The sequence below is a fragment of the Arvicola amphibius genome, chromosome 9 (assembly GCF_903992535.2).
Source record: "Arvicola amphibius chromosome 9, mArvAmp1.2, whole genome shotgun sequence".
NCBI lineage: Eukaryota > Metazoa > Chordata > Mammalia > Rodentia > Cricetidae > Arvicola > Arvicola amphibius.
The window spans coordinates 101,526,964-101,552,572 of NC_052055.2; the positions used below are offsets into that span (position 1 = coordinate 101,526,964).

The window sequence follows — 25,609 nt, forward strand, 5'->3', positions numbered from 1 at the left end:
ATCATAATGAGCCAACAAAGTCACACAGGCCAGCTTCAGTTCAAGCCCTGCTGTTTTGTGTGGCCATTCAGATCACAGCCACGACCTCCCCTTTTTTCTATTTGTTTATAGCTGCCCTCACCCTGTAACATCAGAGAGATAGGCTATGACAAAGACTGAAAAGCCCCAAAGTCGCCGGGCGGTGGTGGCGCACGCCTTTAATCTCAGCACAGGCAGAGACAGGCAGATCTTTGTGAGTTCAAGGTTTACAAGAGCTAGTTCCAGGCCAGGCTCCAAAGCTACAGAGAAACCCTGTCCCCTGTCTCAAAAAACCAAAAAAAAAAAGAAAGAATAAAGAAAGAAAAAAGAAAGAAAGAAAAGCCCCAAAGTCTAAGAGCATTACCCTTGGCTGTTTATAGAAAAGCATTTCTGAATCTCTGACCCCAAATTCCTCCTCCTTCTCCCTTTCCTAATTTCATTAAGTTGAACCAGAATTGCCAATCATCCCATGTGGTAATAAAAGAGAAAAAGAAGGAACTGTTCATTGCAACCACTTTGAGAAAGAAAAAGAAAACTTTGTCGATCATACGTAATGTCAGGAGCTAATTGGAATATCAAGGAGCCGAATTCAACTGCAGATAACATTTATCTTTGTAGTTTGATATTTATTTCAATAAAATGTATTGAGCACCTGCAAAGTAAGAGTATGGTATGATTTTATACCTTTTCCTATTGTCTTACCTAGCCGAAGAAACAGAAGACCAACGCTCAGGGCACACGGGACCAAAATTTAGTTTTGCTTATAGTTCAGTTCAGCCACTGAACCACTTACATGTGTGCTGATAATTTTTAAAATTATTTTATTTCATATGTGTGAGTGCTTGGCTTGCATGTGTGTCTATGCACCACATGCATGTCTGGTGCCCGAGGTCAGAAGAGGCCATCAAATCCCCTAGAACTGGGGTTACAGACAGTTGTGAGCCACCATGTGGGTGCTGGGAATCAAACTCAGATCCTCTGCAAGAGCAGCCAATGTTCACAAGCACCTTCTGAATTTATCTTTAGGTAAAAACATTTCACACAATGCAATATGAAAACACTAAAAATTCCTATGCAACATCAACCTATTATATTTTCCCTTATACATTATTTTATTGATAGCTTTCAAATCTCCTATAATATTCCATATTGGGGTTGGAATTTTAAGGCATAATTATTATATGTTTAGGGGCTATTGGGTTATAGTTTTAGCAATTAATTTCTTTAGGTTTGTAAATTGGAATGTTATTCCCAGCACCTCATTTTAGTGGGCCTATTATACCATAAATGAGGTATTTCACTGTAATAAAGAAATGGAGGAAATGAGGGAGGAGTCCTTCCATGAGGACAACATAGTTCTTCAAATCCAGAAACTGATTTGGCCACACAGGTCAGCAATGCTGTGATTTGTACCAACCCAGGGACAAAACCAGCTAGTCAATCCTTTCGTGTGGGGGGAAGGGTTGTCGAAACTCACAGTATATGATTTAAGGAAGCCAGGTGGTCTGGGAGGGTCTCTGATGTTCTCAGAAGACATAGGAAGATGGTCCAGAGAGGAGGGTGGCTGGAAGTGGGGCTAGTCCTCCCAGTCGATGGTGATGGGACCTCCAGTCAGTGTCTGGCTCCGAAGCCCAGCAGAGTCCTCATCTTCCCCCACCTCACGACGCACTCGGCGGTGGCACCCCTGGGCACAGCGGGAGCGTTCATCCAGAACCCCGCAAACAAGGACGCGGCAGTGAAGAAATACCTCCTGGAGGGAAGGGAATCATGGTTAAGCTGTGGTACCAACTGTCACTGTGGGCAACGGCTGAGAGCCACCCCACAGGACCCCAAGTGCCATCTCAGCCACAGCAGCAACAACTTGAAGTGGCAGTGACACTCTTGTATTTATGGACAGGAAAGCAAGACATCAGATAAGGAAGTTGCCCAGTTTACATGTTTAGAAATATTGGCTGAGTTGGAAGGGAGTCATGTGGGTGCCCTCAAAACCTAGACCCGTGACTTTGGCATGCCGAAGAGACATTGGCATCTCCTGGCATTAGCGTGTCAGTCCTGGGCTGAAGTAACACTGGGGCCAAGTACTTCTGTTGTGAAGCAGTAGGTCCTTTCTGGAAAGATCTGCCTAGGGCAGGTTCAGCTACTGAGCTGGAGTTCTGGAACAATAAGATAGCTTGAAAGGACACTTGGTGGCAATGTGGAAGAGTGCCGCTCTGCTAAGCTTCATTTGGGTTGTATTTCGACACTGGTGATATCAGAAAAAGGTCGAGTTTGTCACCCAGCCTCTTGGGACAGCCTCTTGCCATCCTGACCCTCATAAACACAGGCTGCTAGGACACTTTCTTCACGCTTGTTTTTCTTGTGTTCACAATGTAAAAAAAACTGCCTAATGTTGCACTAAATTGAAAGAGTCATTATGTTTATGTGGGGGCCTCTTTCCCCCTCTTATGACCATGTTCTATAAACATATCCAGCAAACTGTTTTGTCCTTGTGAAATTGCCAAAAATATATTTAGATAAAATCATATGCTGGGTTAATGATTATGGCATACTAGCAGGTAACTTACTTTAAAAAAAAAAAAACCCTCAATTTATACTGTTGCTGTTCACTTCCCACGGCTTTGAAAGCTTGGTAATTTGTCATTTTCCATACATTTCGTGTGGAGCATGCCATATTGCAAAACTGTGTCCTACGATTAGCATTGTGAGTTCTAGTCTCTTCCCAATCCATTGTTGCCATTCTGTGAGATTCCTGTCTAAGTCCTTGGTTGAACTGATGTTAACACTGGCTTTTCCCCTTATCTGCCCACAAAGATTTCAAATTATGGTCCTATAATACTCTGTGCACAGACATTTTATGTGGGAGTTGGGTGGGGCAGGCGACTGTGACATATATGGATGCCGAGTTTCTTGACAGTTTAACTATATTCTCCCAGAGGTCATGAGGAAGCTGACCGCAGACTCTCAGAATGTCAACGCATCGAGACAACGCAAAGGAAGGCTCAGGCATGGGGCTGGGAGACAACTGTATTCCGCTTGCTTACCTTGTGATCTTTGCCCACAAACTTGAAGACGGGGACCTGAAAGTGCTTTGCTAGGTGGTCCCGGGATGAGTACTGTTTCACCGAGTCATCGGAAACACAGCTGGAGGTGGGAGAGACAGCATGTCAGATCCGATCGCCCCCCACAGAGGCAGAAAGCAATCCCAGCTCTGGCGGGCATTTGGGCCAGGAGAGGTAAAGCGGGTGCAGCGTGCTGGGCTTCATGCCAGCCTGGGGAGAGTAAAGGGGAAATGGCATCCCTTCCTGGCAAAGGCATGTCCAGGGCTCATTAAGCTGTGCTAAGTATCAAGTCTTCCCATCCTTCATTCATGGAGCCGCAGAGCACGACACGTCCTGCTTGATTAGAGCTGTATGTATTAAGAGCATAAAGTGTGCTTCAGAGAGACCTTTGGCTAGTAAGGTCGTCTTTTCGTTGGTCACGTATTGTTGGAATCTGGGTTAAGGCTCTTTTTTAACTTAACACCGATTTCCTATAAGGGACACACACTCCTGAAGGGGTACAAAGGGCAATGAGCCATCGCTGCACACACATTTAAACTTGTCACGTGACAACTGGCCTCAAAACGGTTTAATGTCTCTTTTCCCAAACATTACAGCAAGCTGCCATTTTACAGAGTCTGTGGCCTTCATCGTAGGTCAGTTTGACACATTGCTCTGAGGTTCCTGTCAGGGTAAACTGGGGAAGGACAGAGTATCTGACACGCTAAGGCTGGGACTTTAGATATCAAGGCACATTTTCTCCTAAGAAGCTGAGGACCATCTTTGTGTGCTTTGGCCCATTCTAACTCAGTTTGCATCTTGGTGCATGTGTGTGCACATGTACACGAGGGTGCACACTCACAGATACGTATTTTTCTCTTCTGTATGTGCTGAGGATCAAGGAAGAAACGGCGCAGCTTCTTTGAACTATTTAAGCAGAAGGAAAAATCCTTCACCCAGGGTCCAAATAACAAATACATAAGCAGATTTCCCCAGCATTGAGATAAGAGGCGACTCATTCCCAGAAAATGTAAAAAAACCGGCTTCTAAGCTGACCTCAATGCGCCATGGAGTCACCGTTCAAGGCACTGATAGCTGCATGAGAGGGGGGCTGTGTGAGAGTAAAACAAGAAGCTGAAGCAAGCTAGAAACTTCCGTGGGAACTGGGCCAACCAGGGAAGAGAAGAAGCCGAGGAGTGTTGTGACACACACTACACCCTTCCCCTATCTAGAAGGCTGCAGTCCCTGATCACCTAAGATGTGTCCCGGCTGCCATTTAGGCCAAGGAAGAACAACATCTTGATATAAACTAGGGGAGCAGATGGGTTTTCATTGATGTCACACACACCTACAGATCCCAGTCCGGGACCTTTCAGTGACGCCACAGAAATCTCAATATCGATTCCCTAGAATCAACCCAGAATTTCTTCTCTTGACAACACTACCAACTTCATTTCTTATTTTTATTTTTGTGTATCCATGTATGTGTGGGATGTATGTTCATGTTCATATGTGTGTATGCATGTGTCCGTGTGGGTACAGATGTGTGCATGTGTGGAGGAGAGAGGTCAATGTCAGGTGTCTTCCTGAGTCATTCGCCACCTTTGATTTGTTTTGTTTTGCTTTTTGTTTTTTCGAGACTGTAGTTCTGATCTTGTTCTTGAGATTGACGCACACTGCTAGTGGCCTGCTGAACTTCTTCCTAGGCATTCCGTGGGCATTTCAAGTGCAAAATTACTCACTGTTTTTTGATTAAATTCAATCATACCCCAAATTGTAAAATAATAACAAAAATTATTTTATCATTTATTATTAATAAATATTATTAACAAATATCATTATTTGTTATTAAAATATAATTGAAAATATAATATATAATATTGCACACACACACACACACAAACACACACACACACACACGCACGCACGCGCTTTGGCCAGCAGTGCTCACCCGTCCTGGATCAGGTAGTACTTGAGTATCTCGTCCATCTTGGCAGTGGGCGTGGCGAAGCAGCTCTCCACCAGGCTCTCCAGGCCGCTCACGTGCACGAGGGGCTCAATGCCGAAGTAGAGCGAGTCGCGAAGCTTGAGCGTGGGCAGAGTCTCCCGGTAAGGCTCCTCGAACTCGTGGTCCTTGAAGATCTCCAGCGTGAAGGGGAAGATGCCGTGGTTTCGACTCCTGATTTCCAGAGGGGCATTGCGCAGGTTGGGCACGTACCCTTCAGAGATGGTGTACAGTCGTGGGAACTCGCAGATCACAGGGATCAGCAGTTCGCTGGTCCGAATGATGATGTCCCCGCTGCTCCCAGGGGTCTGCTTGGGCAGACCCGTCACGAGGTTGCTGGCCACGATTTTGTCATTCACCACCTGCGCCAGTTCGGGGTGAAGTGAGACTGTGAGATTTATTTCTAGTTATCTCTCTTCTTACCTTAACATCCTTCAGACACCTGGTATGTCAAACATCATCAGAATTTCATTTCCTACGCTAGAGGGACTTTGGGTTTGAGCGCGTGTGTTTTGGAATGGGGGCTGTTTATCTTGCCCAGGTTGGCCTGAACTGGCCTCAAGTAAATCTGCCTAAGCCGGTTTTCTCTTTGTCAGGCAGAGTAAGCCAGCATGCTGGCTCCTTCTTGGCTGGCCCAGGCATCCCTCTGGTTCATTAGGCATGAAACCCGATCTAGGGAGAAAAATCAGCAAATCCCAAGCTCTGGCATCCAGAAGAGGACAGCACAGCATGCTCTCGGCAGGAATACCAGATTTGGGATGCCGCTGCTTCTAAGGAATCCTGGATCCATCCCAAATCGGCACCTATGTAGGTGCCGAGGGGTTTCAGCTGTTTACAGCGCCCCCCTCCGCAATTCTACTCTACCATCAGGGAGTGGTACCAGCCAGTTACGGGGCTATTTCATCAGGCTCTCCATAGAAACAATCCATACCACTTGCCCAAATGGGGAAGCCCTGCTCCTCTGTAGCTACCTCGAATGTCACCCACAGTGATTCACCCTCTGACTCACTTCTCAGGACTCATAAACAAATGATCGCTAAGGCTTCTGCATGGACTTGTATCCAGTCCTCTGTAGAGCATCCATCTTGCACACTGTGGGACCACAGTGCCCAGCTCAATCCCGTCTTTGTGGACTCAAACCTGCTGTCTCCCGAACCCTCCCTAACACACAAGTGAGACCTTCTGAAGCAGTTTCTATCCCATGTCCTTTCCAGTGTCTTTTTCTGGTGAGGAATCCTTGCAGGACAGCCTGCTAGGAATCTACCTTAGCACGGACCTGGAGAATCCTTTAAGATTCTGCTCCTGAACCCCATCAAAAAGGCTCCTTGCTTCTTTGCTCGTGTGAGCTGCACACATTCTATCCACATCTAAGCGAGGCGTCCTTTTCATTGATTCCTAGAGGACAGCCCAGACCTTATTTACATTTTATGTATTGTTATCTCAGTACTGCTGTGTGCTTGCTGACAGGCAGGGATCTTATTCCAGATCCCTGTCTGAGTTTCCAGCGTGGGGGTGTGAGCATGTATAAGGAAAAACAAAAACAAAAAGAAACAGAAACAACCTTTTTTTTTTTTTTTTTTGGTTTTTCGAGACAGGGTTTCTCTGTGGCTTTGGAGCCTGTCCTGGAACTAGCGATTGTAGACCAGGCTGGTCTCGAACTCACAGAGATCCGCCTGCCTCTGCCTCCCGAGTGCTGGGATTAAAGGCGTGCGCCACCACCGCCCGGCCAGAAACAACCTTTTAACCTCAGCCTGGATCAATGCCTGAACTCACTCACTCACCACAAATGAACTACCAGCCCTAGTCCCTATCATCCTCAGTCTCCAAATAACTAACTGCAGAGGGTGCACCCGCCTCTTGGTACCGCTGCGGATGATGTAGGAAAACACCTTGTTATAGATTGCTCAGGGCTGCGTGAAAACAGGGACGGCTGAATTCTTCATTCCATTCCCTGTGTTCCGGGACCCTGGCGCGGGGCAGAGGGTGTTTTGAGCTCAGTTCTTTTGTGTGAATCTATCTCATCAACACAAGCCATACCGTCCTTCCACCCTCTGTGAACCACCTTCCCAAGTGGGGAACTTGGGCAATTCCCTACGCATCCGCCAGGGAACCTACGTCAACCACCGTGCCGCAGGTCTTGAGGGAGAAGACGATGTTGACGTGGGTGCCATTGGACACCCCTCGGCAGGAGTTGTTGGTGAGGAAGAGCTCCAGGCCACCAACCAGCTCCCTAGGGACACTCACTTCAATGGCGCTGGACTTGCACAACACGGGAACTGTGAGAAAGGGGAACTCCGTTAGAACATGAAACCCGGCTTGGGGGAAAGGCTACAAAAGTCCCAGGGGAACGCTTTCTCTTCCACACACCCTGCACTCTTGTTCTTTCCTCCAGGAAAGGCCTCGAAGCAAGGTGATGACTACAACCAGGATCCCTAGCTCCCAAGATTATAGCCAATGATGCTCCTCAAATCACATATTCCTTTTAACAGGAAATGGTGTGGTCAAGCTTCAGGTCGACAAATGCCTGCCCGAGGTGTGGCTGGCATGATTCCACGGAGTGAGACACCCCGAGGATGAACTTTGGCGTCAGCACGGTTGACTGGCTACACAGGGAAGACATTGCTGACATGGGTTTAAATGACAGAACAGCACTGCTTTGTTTTGACCATTAGTTACTGCCCCATTAACCAGGTAATAAACAGTGTTCCCGCTCTCTGGAAGCCTTCCAAGTTGTCCGTGAGCTCCTCAGCAAACTGTAAACTCTGACTATAAAATTCCACTTGAACTTAATATTAAAGAGGGCCTGCTTTTCTCTGGTGGTCCCACGTCTATTTCCTCTGACCCTGCAAACACCCAAAAGGATACTAGATACTTCCAGAGTCCCGCCTGTGAGCATACATCTCAGCAGTGAGACGCATGAAGAAATCAGAAACGAGTGCCTGGTCGGTGTCTGCGGGGTGTTGGAATTATTGTCCCAGACACCAAGAACTAGAAAACAGTTCTCCGAACACTGTTGATGGGGGGGACGACCCATCATTCCTCCTCACTCTAGCTAGTTTGGGCCCGTGAAACTGTGGAATAAGGACAGTGTTGAGCGGTAGCTGTGCTGTTGGTTATAGAAGTCAGAGAACAATTCAGAGGCAACCAGCAAGGGAAAGTTAGCTTTTCTTGACTTTAAAAAAAGAGACCTTCTTCCACTCCTGTCTGTTTTTGAGACAAGATCTTACTGTGTGGCTCAGGTTGGCTTTGCTCTCAGGCAGGGCTCCCCTGACCTCCACCTCCCAAGGGCTGAGATTACAGACGTGAGCCATCACCCCAGGCCAGGGTGTTCTCTGTTGCATGGTTCCTGAATGGTGACTCAGGGAACTCCTGGCACCCGAAAGATAAGACTCTGACAGTCTTGGGGGAGGGAGGGCAAAGGTAAGGGGAGGAGGGTGTGTAAACCCGAAGGGAGTCAAACCTTATCCTACCTTGGCAAGTGTGGTTATCTTCAGACAGCACCAAGCCCCTGGGACATGCGCACTGATAGCCCTTCGCGGAGCCAAAGCAAGAATGACTGCAGCCGCCATTGTTATTGTGGCATCCTTCGATGTCTGCAGAGGGAACCAACAAAAATGAGTCCCCATGCGACCCTCTTCTGCAGGAATCCTAGCGTCAATCGCCGGAGATTATTCTCGATTCATGGCGGAACCCCTGAGGTCTAATGCGGTCAGCGAAACATGAGGCAACCCACAAACATTCATTAAAGACGTGACTGCCAAGAGTCGGTCCACAGCGACGCTTACCGAGGCGCCCCGGGTATTTCAGAGTGTCTTTCCAAGTTTTCCACGTCTTTCTGTTGTTTCATGCTTACAGTGAGGTCATGGACATTTATGGCTAAGACCCAACAACCATTTCTTAACGGTTGTAACATTTAATTTTTTTATACAAGTTATAATTTGATAGGCTTATCGATGGATAAAAAGAGATTGAGTAACATTCATCTGGACCAGCTGGGTGGGTCAGAGTTACGGCAGACTGATTGGATCGCTGGCCCCTCTCCTAGACTCCCTAGGAATAAGAGCTCTTTCTGGATATGAAAGGTCTTGGGTAGACTTGGGGCTGGAGACATAGCTCGGTCATATGGTGTCTGCCTACCATCCCGAAGGTTCCAGGTTCCACCCCTGCCCTAGGATGTCAATGACAATAATCTTCATCATCACAACTTTTATGGAAACTGAACATTATCTTTTAGGTTGAGGGCTGTCAAATACCAACCTGCTACACAGTGTTATAAATAAAGGTTTATTAGCACACATAGGCATGACTATTTGTTGACTATTTTGTATGGCTGGACTTTTTTGTTCATTTGCTTGCTTGCTTGTTTTAAACACAAGGGCAGAACTTGGCAGTTTTGATTGATTCTGGATGGTCCACAAAACGTAAAATATTTGCCATCAGGACATTATGGAAAATTTTTGCTGAGCCCTGTTCTAAGTTAAGATGATGGAAGGAGATGTTTTAGATCACCTAAACTGCTCAGGGACAGATGGAAGCTGATTCTGAAGGATGATAGTAAAAGCAGGTTAGTGAAGAAAAAGTTTAAAAAAGGCCAGGGGGTGGTGGCACACACCTTTAATCCCAGCACTCAGGAGGCAGAGGCAGGTGGATCTCTGTGAGTTTGAGGCCAGCCTGGTCTACAGGTGAGTTCCAGGTCAGCCAGGGCTACACAGAGAAATCCCATCTCAAAAAAAAAAAAAAAAAAAAAATGTTAGTGGAGCCAGCAGTAAGTTAACTTGATACACACAAATCAGTGCTCAGGAAATGTAAGAGACTAAAGTCACAACAAATGAATCTTTGTTAACTGCTTAGAAAACCAGATGTAATACTTAAGACATTTATGCCGTGTGTGTGCACGTGTATGTGTGTGTCTAGCAAAGCCACAGTGTGTGAGGTCGGGGGTTGTGGGAATTGGTTCCCTTCCGCTACCATGTGGGTTCTAGAGATCAAATCAAGCTGTGAGTTCTGGTGTCAGTCAGCCTTACCTGCTGAGACATTTCACAAGCTCTAGAAAATCCATATATTTAAAAGATATATGCAATTTGTACATTTTTAGGCTAGTTGACACTATGGATAACAAGTTGGGAGAAAATATAAACTATGCTACTACACTAGAGAGTGTTAAAATCAGTAGGAGGGTTGGTGGTGCACGCCTTTAATCCCAGCACTTTGGAGGCTGGTGGGTCTTGAGATCAAGCTTCACGCCAGCTGAGGGTACCTAGTGAGGGCCTGTCTCAAACAGGCAAGCAAGCAAACAAAAATCCCCAACACTGATATGCATTTTTCTTTATAAAAGAAGGCTTCTCTTCCGTCCTGGGGATAACCCAGGTGCTCACCACACTTAGCCAGAACCCTGGTACCCCCACCTGCAAAAATGACCTTTCCAAAGTCATTTGATTTCTCTGAGTTGTGATTTCAATATTTGTAAGATGAAGGGGTAACCCTAACTTATCACACTGGGCATTTTCAGTTGTAAAAATTCAAAAGGAAAAGCAGACCAAAGAATCCAAATTGCTTTAAAGGGTTTCAACCTTAGGATGGTGGAACAAGATGTTCAGAGAGGAAATACCCTAGCAACAGAGATTGGAGATCATTTACAGACTCCCCCTTTACTCGTCTGTGTTTTCCTATTTGTATCACAAACTATTAAAATTTACTTAAAAATTTAAAAATACAATTAATTTTTAAGAAGCTATAATCATTTAATAGCCGCACTAAAGAAACAAATACATTCAGCCTTTCAATAAAAGTTAAATGTTATAAATAGAAACAGTATTCCTAAAGTATTGCTCATATAGACACATAAAATTTTTATCATTTGCTAAATATTTTTCAGTTATGGTTATTAGGTTTTAAGGTTATATGAGTATTAAGCATGATAGTCTCAATAAAGTGCTCATGAATAATTACAAATGTTCTTCATGGACTATTTTATTACTATCTAAATATGCAAAAATGATTACACAAATTATTAAGATTTAGGGAAGATCCCACACATTATCCTTATTCAATAAAATTTATAATAATTTAGCCTTGTTACAAGGACAGCAATTTAATGTTCCAGTTAATGTGTTCTGTATTAATAATGCAAACTTTGTTGGACGGTACTCATAAGTTTTCTCTTTGGGATGGTATTTTATTATTTTGAATGTGATAAGAATACAATGAATTTTAATATACAGATTACAGCTCTATTACTACGCAGGCTCAATTCCCCTGAAGGACAAATCATATTCCTCTATAAATAATAACAGCTATACCATCTACCTCTCCACGGCGCCCTCTGCGGAGAATGTTAGGGGAACTCAGATTTGTGAAAGCAGATGCCATGTCACTTCAGCTGTGACAAGCTCGTGACCTGAGTCCCACAAAACAGTGTCAGATTACTGAATCATAGCTGGTACCCCAGAGCCACGTGGCAGGCTGCATCCACTAAACAGTGAGAGTAATGATTGACAGTTTCATCTCCATTCCTTGAAGTTCATCGTTAAGTTTCTGGTTACTAAGCCACGTACACACAACATCTCTGTTACTAAAAGTAGACAATGGGGTTAGCGAGGTGGCCCAGTGGTTAACGGCACTGGCTGCTTTCTAGAGGACCTGGGTTTGATTCCCAGCACCCACATAGTGGCTCACAACAATCTGTAACTCCAGTTCCAGGGGATCTGACATCCTTTTCTGCCCCAGATATGCATATGGGGCACAGACATTCATGCAGATAGAATACCTATACACATAAAAATAAATAAATGGTTTTTTTAAAGAGTAGATTATTTGGGGACAGAAGCAATGGACCCGTGTTAAGCTAAGAGCACTTGTTTTTCAGTTCCTAGCATTAATGTGATGACTCACAACCACCAGTAACTCCAGTTTCAGGAGACCCAGCTCCCTCTTCTCACCCCTCTGGACACCAATCATTTATGTATGCCACACGTACACACATGCAGTCAAAATACTCATATACATAAAATAAAATAAATAAGCCTATTTTTTTTTTTTGTTTTGTTTTTTGAGACAGGGTTTCCCTGTAGTTTCTAGACCCTGTCCTGGAACTAGCTCTTGTAGACCAGGCTGGCTTTGAACTCAGAAGCCTAAAATTTTTAAGTAGATAATTTTATCTCCAAAAATATACTGACTTCCCCCAATAAAAGGAGAAATGACTCAAGGTAATGGCAGTTTCTCAAATTTCTAAGACAATAAGATTAATGCAAAAAAATCAGTAGATCTCCTTTACACAGATGATAAATGGGCTGGGGAAGAAATCAGAGAAATAACACCCTTCACAATAGTCACAAATAGCATAAAATATCTCAAAGTAACTCTGACCAAACAAGTGGAAGACCTGTATGACAAGAACCTTAAATCTTTGAAGAAAGAAATTGAAGAAGACACCAGAAATTGGAAAGATCTCCCATGCTCTTGGGTAGGTAGAATTAACACAGTAAAAATGGCAATCTTACTAAAATTGAAATGCCCATTAAAATCCCAGCAAAATTCTTCACAGACATTGAAAGAATGGTACTGAACTTCATATGGAAAAGCAAAAAATCCAGGATAGCCAAAACAATCCTGTACAATAAAAAAACTTCTGGAGGCATCACAATCCCTGACTTCAAACTCTACTACAGAGCTACAGTACTGAAAACAGCCTGGTATAGGCATAAAAACAGACGGGAGGACCAATGGAACAGAATTGAAGACCCAGATATTAATCCACACACCTACGAACACCTGATTTTTGACAAAGAAGCAAAAAATATAAAATGGAAAAAAGAAAGCATATTTAACAATTGGTGCTGGCGTAACTGGATATCAACATGTAAAAGAATGAAAATAGATCCATGTCTATCACCATGCACAAACTGAAGTCCTAATGGATCAAAGACCTCAACATGAAGCCAGCCACACTGAACCTTATAGAAGAGAAAGTGGGAAGTACACTTGAATGCATTGGCACAGGAGACCAGTTCCTAAATATAACCCCAGCAGCACAGAACTGAGAGAAACAATTAATAAATGGGACCTCCTGAAACTGAGAAGCTTCTGTAAAGCAAAGGACACAGTCAACAAGATAAAACAGCAGCCTACAGAGTGGGGAAAGATCTTCACCAACCCCACATCAGACAGAGGGCTGATCTCCAAAATATACAAAGAACTCAAGAAATTGATCATCAAAAGAACAAATAATCCAGTAAAAAAAATGGGGTACAGACCTAAACAGAAATCTCTCAACAGAGGAATCTAAAATGGCTGAAAGATACTTAAGGAATGTTCAACATCCTTAGCCACCAGAGAAATGCAAATCAAAACAACTCTGAGATTCCATATTACACCTGTAAGAACGGCCAAGATCAAAAACACTGATGACAACTTATGCTGGAGAGGTTGTGGGGTAAAGGAACACTCCTGCATTGCTGGTGGGAGTGCAAACTGGTACAGCCCCTTTGAATATCAGTGTGGCAATTTATAAGGAAATTAGGAAACAACCTTCCTCAAGACCCAGCAATACCACTTTTGGGTGTATATCAAAAGTATGTTCAATCATACCACAAGGACATATGCTCAACTATGTTCATAGCAGCATTATTTGTCATAGCCAGAACATGGAAACAACTTAAATATCCCTCAACCAAAGAATGGATAAAGAAAATGTGGTATATATACACAATGAGTATTACACAGCAGAAAAAAATAATGACATCTTGAGATTTTCAGGCAAAAGGATGGATCTAGAAAACATCATTTTGAGTGACGTAACCCAGACCCAGAAAGACAAATATCATATGTACTTACTCATAAGTGGTTTTTAGGCATAAAACAAAGAAAACCAGCCTACAATTCACAATTTCAGAGAACCTAGACAACAATGAGGACCCTAAGAGAGATATACGTGGATCTAATCTATATGGGAAGTAGAAAAAGACAAGATTTCCTGAGTAAATTGGGAGCATAGAGACCATGGGAGAGGATAGAAGGGAAGGAGAGAGGAAGGGAGGGGAGCAGAGAAAAATGTATAGCTCAATAAAATCAATTAAAAAAATCACCCATGAAATTTGTTAAAAATTCTAAGTTCTGAGGCCCCATCCCAGCCTGGTGAAGCTGACTTCCCCACCCATAAGAGTCCTGGTGGCGGCTGAGTGGGAGGCCAGTCTCAGGACCAGGAAGGTTGAGAAATGGGCTGTGGAGCATGCTCCACTCCCCGCGCCTTCTGCCTGCTGCTCTGAGCTTCTTGCCAACAGCCTCGGGCACCTACTCATTATCTAGAAACATAGTCACCTCTGCTTGACCCCAGACTACTCAGTCCGAAACTGCACCTCTACAAGATCCTGTGGGATTTGTGGGCACATTGAAGTTTGAGAAAAATGGGTATTACTCCACCTTAGCTCCCCACAGTGCTCTACTTCTTGGAAACCCCTCCTCTTCAATCTTGAAGACAAAATCAATACTGAGTTCTGTCCACAGTTTAAGTGCCCTCAGTGCTCAGAACCCCGTTAGTCACCTCATGCTGACAAACTGTTATTTGCCTCTACCAACAGGGCACCTTCCCAAATGCCAAAGAGCAAGCCAGAGGCTCCCTTTGGACGCTCAATTTGCCTCCCCTCCTTATCCGGTCTTACCTTCACACGTTTTCCCGTCGCTCCTCAGCACGCGGCCGACCCCGCACGCGCAGCGGTGTGAGTTTTTGAGGTTTACACAGATCTCACTGCAGCCCCCATTGTTCTGCTCACATTCGTTGTCATCTGTAGAAGGGGGACCACATCACTGCCACATGGCTGAGCAACCTCGCCCTGTCCCCAGCCCCTGAACTGAATCCCCGCCCCTTCTCAGAGGCTGCTGAATCTCCTACTGCAGATCAGCACAGACACATGCACGGGCCTGGTCTCCCCAACCAAGCTGTTCGTTCATCTGTCTTCTGCTCTTTTGTCCTCTGCCAAGCGGAAGGTATCCGAACACTTGTGAGTTCCTATCCTTCAGAGTAGAAACTGCGGGGCTGGCGAGATGGCTCAGCAGGTACAGGCGCTTTCTGCTAACCCCTCCAGCCTGAGTTTGATTGGGGCCCACATGGTGGAAGGTGAGAGCTGAGATCTGGAAGTTGTCCTGTGACCTTCACACGCATGGCATGGCACTCGGGCATGCATGCACAATAAATGAAAAAATGTAATAAGGGAAGACTATGGAGTGGGGGAGATGAGGTTCCTTTTGTGAACTGGGTATGCTCATTCGTTTTTATGGAAACCCTCTTTCTCCAATGAGTTCATAAAAAATTGTTAAATGCAAGATTATATATTGGGTTTGTTTTAATGCCTAGAAGGAGCTTGCAGTGCAGAAAGAAATAGCTAGCAAAACACTGTGTGAGACAGTCTTCTGGTACTTCATGGCAAACCACTCTCAAAAATCAACTTTAAAAATGAAAATATTCTCAGCCTGGTTTGGTGGTGTACACCTTTAATCCCAGCACTCGGGAGGCAGAGACGGGTGGATCTCTGTGAGTTGCTGACCAGCCTGGTCTACAGAGTGAGTTCCAGGACAACCAGGGCTACATGGTAAAACCCTGTCTCAAATTTTTTTAAATAGTCTCACATTATATTTAAGAAATGACTTTTAGTCTATAAAACATCTAATGAGCTATGCATAGATTCTCGCTGCAAAAACAAACCATAAAATGGACACGAAATGCCTGTCTCCTCCTGCAGAGGAGAGGAAGCTGAGAATGAAGTGTGTCTCGGCTCCTAGGAAGGAACCTGGATTCAGGACGGGAGCCAAGGGCTGGAGCTAAACGCTCACAAGTGAATCAGAACATTGTTTTGAACCCAGGAAAGGAGATGAGGTGGGTGGAGTTCCATTTATATCCGGAGCCCCAGAGTAGGTGCCTCCCTCTGAGGCTTTGGGCATGGTCTAAGCAAACCTGAAAGTTCACGTGTTGGAAGTTTGGTCCCCAGGGCGATGTTAAGAGGTAGTGGCCGTTGGAGGTGACTGATGTGGTTCTTGTGGGATCCCTGTTCCTGTCTTCGCTTGTGCTCCCACCAGACCTTCCCCGGAGCTGAGCCAGTGCTGGCGACGCACCCTTGAGCCTCCCTGAATTGTGAACCACACTTCTTTTTCTTCATAACCTACTGAGTGTCAGCTATTACATTATAGTAACAAGAGGGACTGATACATATTTTAATAAAACCGAGGGTAAAATTCTGCCACAGGTAGCAATTAGGAGGCTCCCTGCGGGAGGCCCAAAGGGAGAGATCCGTGTGCAGTGGAACCCCTGGGCCAGGGTGCTGCCATGGTTACAGCATGGATTCACACTTCCCACTTACTCAGGATAGAGATCTTGATCTCAGAAACTGATGTGCGATCGGGCCTGGAAAGCAGCTCTGGAGTAGAGCATCCTTGGAGCAGGAGGGAAGGGCAGAAAGCCACAGAAATCCCCTAACGCTAGACGAGGGTCTAGCATAAAACATCGCAGACAGCTCACAGTGAAAGTGGTCAGGCAAGATAACTGGAGGCTTTGAACTGGTAATAAAAGAACAACCCAGAAGTGTGTACAAGCATCTTTTTAAACTAGAAAAAAAATGAAAGAAAGAAAAGAACTATGGGCCGTAGAGATGACTCAGAGGTTGAGAGCACTGGCTGTTCTTCCAGAGGACCAGGTTCAATTCCCAGCACCCACATGGCAGCTCACAACTGTCTGTAAATTCAGTCCCATGGGGATCTGACACCTTCACACCAATGCACATAAAATGAAGTTAAATAAATTATAAAAAAGAGGGAAAGAAAGAAAAGGAACTAAATAAATCACAACTGAAAAGAAGCCAACATTTAGAGCTTGCAGAACTAGAAGCTACAGTTGGTAAGACGAGAGTCTCATGTAGCCAGGATGTCCTAGAACGCACTATTCAGAAGAGGCTGACCTTGAACTCCTGATCTTCCCTTTCCACACTCCAAATGCTGGGATTCCAGCTGTGCGCCACCATGCCTGCCTAGATCCTAACTGGACCCTGACCTCTCCACTGGTGCAGGGCACCAGGAAGGGCAGGAGGCCAGCAGCTTCCTGACAGCCGGTATGACCCCACCAATGCCAGGACTTCCTCCAGGCCTCCAAGACAAGCCTGGGCTGTTACCCTTGGGACTGCTTCTTCTTTTTCATTTTTTAATGTGAGGAAGAAATTAACTTCTACTTATGTTGGCTAATGTTACACAGGGCTGTTATTTCTAGCCAGCGTAGGAATCGTGACCACTAGCACCTCCACATGCATGTTTATACCCTAGAGAAAGCATCACGTGTGGAGTGAGGTGTCATTTGTATGTTAACTTTACAGATAGAATAATTCTGTATGGTGCCGTGTGGTCCATCCACACAGCAATACTAAAACACAGAGACAGAGTGGGAAGGAAGCAGGCTGAGGTCCGAGCAGCAGCCAACCCCAGAGGATGGTAGACTCCAGCAGGATGCCTTGGTTGGAACATCAAAATTCTATTTTCACTTGAAAAAGAAAGGGAAGCAAATTTTAACTATAGCTATGTCTGGGTACATGTGCATCTGCCTTGTTATCTTCTTATTCCCTCCCTCTGCCTGAAAAAGTTAATTTAAAAAAAATAATTAAAATTGTTGAGTTGGCTCGGTGGGTAAAAGCGCTCACTGCCCAGCCTGACCACCTAAGTTTGATGCTGGGACTAGCTTGGAGGAAAGAGAGACCCATCTCTGGCAAGCTGTCCTTGACCTACCATATACACAATAAATAAGTGTAACAAAATGTTTAAAATTGTTAATTTTAAAAAAGGCCCTGATTTGTCCCTCCATTCCTGAGGGCCCCTTTCCACCTTGTGAGAAGTTCTTTCTTACCAAGGCATATCTGTCCATCTGGGCCCAGCGAGGTTCCCGGGGAGCATGCGCACTCGGTGGCGTCCTCGCAGCTGCCATGGCAGACCTCATCACAGATGTCGTAGAAATCTACGGAAGGACAACGATTATCTGCTGTGAGTGGCGAGGCTCAGGGGACTCTCTCTTTGCAGTAGTCTCATGAATGCAGCCACGGGCTCCAATTCCCAGAACACCATCCTGACATTTTTCATGGTTCAGGGCTGCATTGCCCACTGGAGAGAGATCAGCTGTTTGTTCAGATAACTGACCCCCAGCTAGAGTGGGAGTGACCCACTGGTGGCCAGAGGACTTCAGCAAATTAAAATCATCAGTGCGGAAGAGCTAGGGACTACAGGTGAGGTCATGCTCCACTGTGGACTCTCCAAAATGTGCACAGGAACTAGGGACACCAGCTTCTGTGAGGCCCTTGGTTTGAGCTCTGCCATCAAGGATGTTTACAAAGTCTCCAGCTTTGGAGGACTGGAGAGATGGATCAGAGGTTAAGAGCACTGGCTGCTCTTCCAGAGGTCCTGAGTTCAATTCCCAGCAACCACATGGTGGCTCATAACCATTTATAATGAGATCTGGTGCCCTCTTCTGGCCTGAAGGCAGACATATAGGCAGAACACTATCAATAATAAATAAATCTTTATTTAAAAAAATCTCCAGATTTTGATGGCATTAGAGATATAGAAATTCACTTAAAAGTATTATTGATGTTACACCGCCTTTTCTCATTGTATATCATTTCTAAAAAGCAACGACAGTGAGCACCATGTGGATGTCTGGGCATTTATCTGTCCACCTATTGATCGTGCAACAACAGGTATCTCCAGAGTGCTCTTCTGTACACAGAGGGTTGGAAATCCATCACTTCTAATTCTATAATGTTTGAACAAATAGACTTAAACCTGGGTCACAATAACTGAGATTCATATGGTGCTTTTCTCTTTAATGCCATCTGTGGCCTTGCTGGGGAAAGAAGAGGGCGAGGAAGGTACTTACGGCCACAGTAGACGTGGAAGCAGACAGTGGGCTTGGCCAGCCGATAAACATAGTAGCCTCCGGGGCAGGCCTTGACCTCCACAGTGGTGTTCCAAAGGCAGCAGTTCCCTTTGAAGCTGGCACAGGCCTGGCGTTGCACGATGCCGTCACTTTCTAGGGGGTGGCTGCCGTTGAGCCAGACAGGTGCATGGGTCCCACAGTGGTTTTCTGGTATGCAGAAGGTGGGCATGGCATCTCCTGCCATACCTGTGAAGCGATACCATTCCCCATCCATATGGTTGTCGCAGAGAGGCTGGCTTTGAGACTCGTCGAACTGGTGGTCGGTGTTCCTCCAGGGCTCGTTCAGGCTGATGTAAGCCGAGCAGGGATCTAGGGCTGGGAAGGAAAGGGGACTCAGAGAGACCTGGTGGGGTTTCAGCTCACAGTGCCAACAGCTACATCCACCTCAGTCTTCTTCAAACAATGTGTGTGTGTGTGTGTGTGTGTGTGTGTGTGTGTGTAGCCAGATGCCAATCTCAGGCATCCTTCCTTAGGAGCCATTTCCTCTGTTTTCTTTAGACGGGTCTCTCTCTGGCCTGGGGCTCATTGGTTAGGCTAGACTGTCTGACTAGCGAGCCCCAAGAATCCTCCTGTCTCCACCTCCTTAGTGCTGGGATTAAAAGTCTATGCCATGCCTGGGAGTGTTACAGTTGAGCTGGGTGTGTATGAGGACCAGCATTTCCACTAGCACCAGAATGGATAAACAAATGAATGAGAAAAGACATCAATGTACCAAGCGAATCGTGTATAAGAAGAGTTAGGTATTTTGATTCAAAGATAAGGACAGATGTTTATGGAAAAGCACATTTCAATCCAGCTATCCAGTCACACGAGAGACTGTGTTACGATGCAGTTTGCACCCCATTTTGGGAAATTAAGAAAGAAAAGAAAGGAAGATAGCCTTGAATTACTTTTGCAAAAATGACAGAATCTTGCATCAGTGTGAAGTTTGACGGAATGAAAAGCATGGAAAGCTCGTTCCACGGAAAGGGAAAAGGTCTGAGGCACACAGCCCAGAGCTTTGAAATACATAGCAACCTGGCAGGTGGACAGGGGAGATAACTTGACAGTCCGGGGAAAGAAGTGATTAGGACATTGAACTTTCTGGAAATGACATTTGCAGAGTTGTCGGTGGCACAAGCAACCTTTTCTTCAAGTTCTGTGGCTCCTCCCAAAGTCTTTAAAATGCCCTTAAGCTGTCCCGGCTGAGTGCTAGCTGGCAATTCAGTGTTCCCTGAAGCGGAAGCTATGTCCTCAAATTCCCTCACCTCTCCAAGGGAAAAATTTCCTCCTCAAATTCCCTCACCTCTCCAAGGGAAAAATTTCCTCCTCTGCCCCGCTGGCTGTGGCACTTTGGCCAAGAGAGACTTCCAGCACAATCCACAGGTGATTAAAAGCTCATAGGGACATTCCACTCCTCTCCCTGGCTCAAATTTTACAAGAAATGGTTAGTCGCTCAACCTCTAATGGCATCGACAGCAACTCCCATAGTGACTCTTCCATGATTTCTAAAGTTTTCCTTACAGCTAAATGCCATTTCTTCTACTGTTGCAAAGCTCATGCCTTCCCGTTGCAGAGGGACAATGGCAGGAAGAAGAGAAACGGCCCTACCTTATGCTGTGCAACCCCATAGGGAATGCCACACAAACAGCCACTAGATATTTCCTAACACTAAATGCTTCCACCCTCTTTTAAAACCTTCATTCTGTGTCAAATCCCCATTTTCAGTCTCAATGCGGAGCCAAGAACGTGGTGTTACACAAAATGATCCTAATTAGCTCATACCATCCTTAACACCAGGGCGTGAAAGAGAACAGCCCTATGTGTTCTTCTCAAAATCCTGCTCCCCTCTAGAGGGCTCAGTGTCTCAGGACACTCACGAGCATCTTGGCTCCTGTACAAGGACCAACCACAGGTGTGAGCAGACATAACTCATCTCCATCTTATCATCCTGGAGACTGGCATACCTGTGAGCCTCTTCACTATGCAGATCATAGTCTTTGCTGCCGCTGTATCTTTGCTGTGTCTGGAAGCTCCCCACCCCTTGCCTCTTCCTTCCCACCTCCTCTCTTTTCTTGTGTTCCAATCAGTGAACTGGCTGGCATATTCTTAACTGAAGCCTATAGTCACTCCCAGTGTCTTAGGTTTTGTCTACATCGTCGCCTGTCCCAGGATGCCATCCAGAACACTCTGTTACCTGTAGCTTTCTCCTCAGGGCTCAAACTTATTTTTAATGTATATACTCAAAGGCGCCAGAGCTTGGCCCAAGTTACTGCAGAGAAACAAATCTATTCCAGTCACATACCAAACAGAAGTGCCCAGAAGGATCCTCGTTGGCCAGTTTTCTGCCAAGCCTGAGAGGAACAGCTTAAGAGTTATTTGGTCTGTGCAAAAAGCCATTCATAGTTTTAAAGGCCAAACTTAACAAACATGTTATCCAGATCTGTGCCCTTTACAGGGACAGAACGTTTGGTCCCTTTTATTCGTTAAGGGAAAGGCCCTACCCTCATCTCTAAAAGAAAAGAATCATTTCCATTCTTCAAGTGGGAACTCTAGAGTGCTTGCATGAGAAAGGGATTAGAATTCCTTTCCACGCATGCTCCAAGAATGATTTAGCTCTAGGAAGGTTGAGCGACAACAGAGATCCATGGAGCTCTGGACACTCAGGCAGGAGGATAAAGGAGCATGCAGCAAAAATTCTCCAGGCATAGATCCTTGTAGGCCGAGTGACTTTTTACACAAATGTGGGGGTCAGTATTTAAGGCCCCATTATATAGTCCTAATATTTGGCATACAATAGCAAACAGCAACAACAAAAAGTGCATTGTATCACATTCTTGACCCAAGACTCACCTCTTGGCCACCCTGGGGTGACCGTGCTGAAGAGGCAGGTGAGCAGCAGGAACAGGGACATCTTTCTCATCCAGCTGCCAGGAACAGAGTGGAAATCCTCTTAACACTATTTTTCCTTTGTTCTTTCTTCTAGTACTTAGGGAAAAAAATTCCCTCTGGGCTTTTAGGAAGCGAATCTGTATCAGCACTGGCTGAGACCTTACTGGGCAGCACAGGAGGCTGAGTGGGACAAGGAGGTGACCGCTCTGGCCTTGACCCCAGATAGAGCCTGCTTTCCACCGCCAATAGTGCTATTGTCCTGACAGATGTCTTCAGAGGCGGGAAAAACCCTACCACACCACCCCTCATCCGTCTATTGTTTTTTGTTTTTTTTCTCTGAAGAATTCCCTGTAATGGAGTCTTTGCTATCTTATCCAGAAGGGAATTCTTACTGAGTGACATCCCCTCATGTCAAAATCTTGTTTGGTGACTTCTAGGAACTGGCTTCCTGATGCTGCAGCCACGGCATTGTTCAGGCTCCCTCAGTGGGAATGTGATAAGCCACTTAGTCGGAACTGGTTATTGAGGACATGTCTCGATCTGACGGTCCAGGAGCTGACAGGAGCACACACGAGGTCGTGAGGAGCCTGAGAGGGGCTGGTAGTCTCTCGAAGAAGCTCCTAGGTTTGTCTTATTCTGGTCTCCCATCTCGAGGTCTCCTAAGTAGGGACCTTCACACAGGCATCATCAACCCCAGGGGTAGAGCCTGGTGTCGTTATGATGCATTTCTTCCCCATGTAACAGAGGTGTTAGGGCTTATTGATTTCACCAATTCTCACACTAAAATAGGGGCAGGGACTTAAAATTAAGAGCTACCATTAAATTAACAAAATCCTGGAAAGTTCAAAATTGCCAAGAGTTTTCCTTTTCTCTTTCTCTGCCTTCCAAGTGCTGGGATTAAAGGCATGCGCCACCACCACCTGGCTGGAGTTGTACTTTTGACCAAAGAGGGAACCTCTGAGGACTCTCACACAACACGCCACCAGGCCTGGTTGCAGTAGCAACTGTAGGTGTGAGGTTTGAAGGTTCCTGGTATTTTAGACTGTGGACACCGAGAAACAGCAATTCCAATAAAAGACAATGGGGAGGGGAAGATCGGAGGGGTAGGTCAGAAATCACTACAGAGCTCTCATCCAGTGACAGATAAAGGCAGATTCAGAGACCCATGACCAAACATTGGGCTGACCTTGGGGAGTCCTGATGAAGAGAGGGAGGAGTGATTGTAGGAACCAGGGGGTCAGAGACATCACAGGAGAACCCACAGAAAAGGCTAGGCAGGCTCATGGGAACTCATTGAGTCTGAACCAACAGCCAGGGACCTGCGTGGGACTGACCTAGGCCCTCTGTATTCATCGGACAGTTGTGTGACTTGGTCTATTTGCGGGACTCCTGGCAATGGGAGCAGGGGTTGTTCATAGTGCTTTGGCTGCTCTTGGTTAACCTGTTCCTCATGCTGGGTTGCCTTGCCCAGCCTGAATACAGGGAAAGATGCTTAGTCTTGTGGCAGCTTGATATGTTGTGACTTCCTGATGCCCAGGAGAGGCCTGTCCCTTCCTGAATGAATACAGAGGAGGGGTGGATTGGGGAGGAGCAGAAGGGTGGAGGGAGGAGAGAGCAGGAGAAGAGGAGGGAGGGAGAGGTTTTGGTTGGGATGTAAAATAAATTTCTTCTTCTTCTTCTTCTTCTTCTTCTTCTTCTTCTTCTTCTTCTTCTTCTTCTTCTTCTTCTTCTTCTTCTTCTTCTTCTTCTTCTTCTTCTTCTTCTTCTTCTTCTTCTTCTTCTTCTTCTTCTTCTTCTTCTTCTTCTTCTTCTCCTCCTCCTCCTCCTCCTCCTCCTCCTCCTCCTCCTCCTCCTCCTCCTCCTCCTCCTCCTCCTTCTCATTCTCCTCCTCCTCCTTCTCTATTTTAAACAGATCTGAGATAGACACATTTTCTTTCCCAATCCAACTTCTAAAGCCCCAAAGCTAGAAGCTTCCGGTTAACTTTACTTCTCCCAAATTATTGTGGTTTCTGTCTCCTAAGGGCACATTTCAAGATTAGTGCTTACTACAGGCCAGGGCAATGCTAATTACTAGATTGTGATTGTAAACACGTGGTCCCCGCGGGCGTTGCAGGTAAACAAGGGATTAGTGGATCTCAGCGTGCAGTTAGTTACTCTCTCACGTGAGGGCTCAGACAGTTGACCACTAGCTTCCTAAGCCTGGTTTGATGGCAGTGATGGACGGCCGTGGGACTCTCAGGGCAGGGCAATGCTTTTAACAGAAAAAAACAAGCCTCACCGTTTCCTGTCCCCGAGAAGCCATCTGAGAGCTTCATGTGTGTTTTAAAAAAAAACAAAGGACGTGTGCATGAGATAAACCCAAGTTTGTTGCCAGGATTGATTGCTGGAGTCAAGGACTTTCACCAGATAGCCCTTTGGTTCTATAAACAAGAATCCCCGGGAGGGCAGGATGCTCTCTCATTCACACACATTGTGGATTGGGAAAGAAGTTTATTTCCTCAGATCTGTTTTTTATCATCCTTTTTTTTTAAAAAAATTAATTTACATCCTGACCGCAGCCTCCTCTCCCTCCTCTCGTCTCTTTTTTCTCTTTTAGTTGACCTGCCTTAAAAATGATTAAAAATTTTAAATACACAAGTCGGAAGAAAACTGATGAACATCTAGCTACAAAGCTAACATTTTATCAGTTTTATTTTGTTCATATTCCACTATGCGCTCCTAAGATGTAGTCTTCCGTATTTATGTAACCATGAGGCAGATGTGGCTACAGCCATAAAAAGCAATAATAATTCTTCCATATCTGATACCCCGTCCATCTTTAACTTTCCCAATAGCTTCAAATGTTCCTTTTTATTGCCAGTTTGGGTCAATAAGAGTTTTACCATATACTGCATTGTGTGGTGTTACTTGAATTTTGCATCATCTGTTCTTCATCCTCTGTGCTATTTGCTGGCCATCAGATTATAGAATGTTCCATATTCCAGATTTCATTGATTGCTTCTTTATTGTGTCTTGTAGCCTCCCCTGCCCACAGTTAATGTTATTAAGATTTAAACCCCCAAATACGCTGGTGACATGGAAGGAATTTAGCACCCCTCAGCCAAGGGGAAGGTCTGAGACGCAAAACATGGAGACAGCATAAAAATGGTACCTGAGATGGGGCAATGAGCGAGATTGCCCAAGGGAAGAGTGTCCCAGGATGGGGCACGGTGGGAAGTTAACAGGAAATATGTGATTGTAGGAAGTAGACTCAGGCGAAAGAAGACTAAGGAATTGGGGACGAGAGAAGAGAGATCCAAGAGCTGAGTCACAGGGGCCGAGATGGTTGAAGGAGATGGCCCTGTTTAGTGTGGGCCACACTTACAAAGCGTGTGTGCACGATAGATAAATGGGAATTTATAAAGCAGGTAACTTTACATTTAGCAATGATCCCAAGGAAATAACCCAAAAAGTGCTTTGTGGAAGACACGGTGTATGACTTATTTGGGAGAAGAGAGAAGAGCGGTGGCACAGAAGAAAAGCAATGGCATTTATATCATTCCCCTGTGAAGGTCAGGGGACGTTGAGGAAGGGGGGGGGCGGAGGTGTATAAGAGCCGAAGGAAGGGGTGCGGGGCTTCAAAATGCCATCTAGATTTGACACAACCATGAACTGACCATCATGGTCACCTGGACTCATCTGCACACGGCTGGCCCTGTTAACACTGTCCCAGGTGGGGGA

The 25,609-nt window shown here is 45.5% G+C and overlaps 1 protein-coding gene across 1 annotated transcript; it reads right to left on the reverse strand.

The window, feature by feature from the left end:
• Nucleotides 1-623: 623 nt before the first annotated feature.
• Oit3 (oncoprotein induced transcript 3) lies at nt 624-22,056 on the reverse strand. Its single transcript, XM_038341730.1, has 9 exons — nt 21,851-22,056; nt 18,959-19,333; nt 17,936-18,043; nt 14,718-14,840; nt 8,532-8,654; nt 7,177-7,337; nt 5,008-5,423; nt 3,060-3,159; nt 624-1,768 (listed from the first exon to the last, which is right to left on the reverse strand). The coding sequence occupies exons 1-9, from the start codon at nt 21,918-21,920 to the stop codon at nt 1,595-1,597; spliced, it is 1,650 nt and encodes a 549-aa protein (XP_038197658.1). The 5' UTR covers nt 21,921-22,056; the 3' UTR covers nt 624-1,594.
• Nucleotides 22,057-25,609: the final 3,553 nt, after the last annotated feature.

Bases quoted from the DNA above. Each gene is read 5' to 3' on its own strand.
- Oit3 (XM_038341730.1), bottom strand. From the start codon at position 21,920: ATGAGAAAGATGTCCCTGTTCCTGCTGCTCACCTGCCTCTTCAGCACG. The intron at 7,338-8,531 runs GTAGGATAAGGT...CCTTTCTCACAG, and splicing joins AGATAACCACACTTGCCAAG to TTCCCGTGTTGTGCAAGTCC. The intron at 3,160-5,007 runs GTGAGCACTGCT...TCCCACCTCCAG, and splicing joins TACTACCTGATCCAGGACGG to CTGTGTTTCCGATGACTCGG.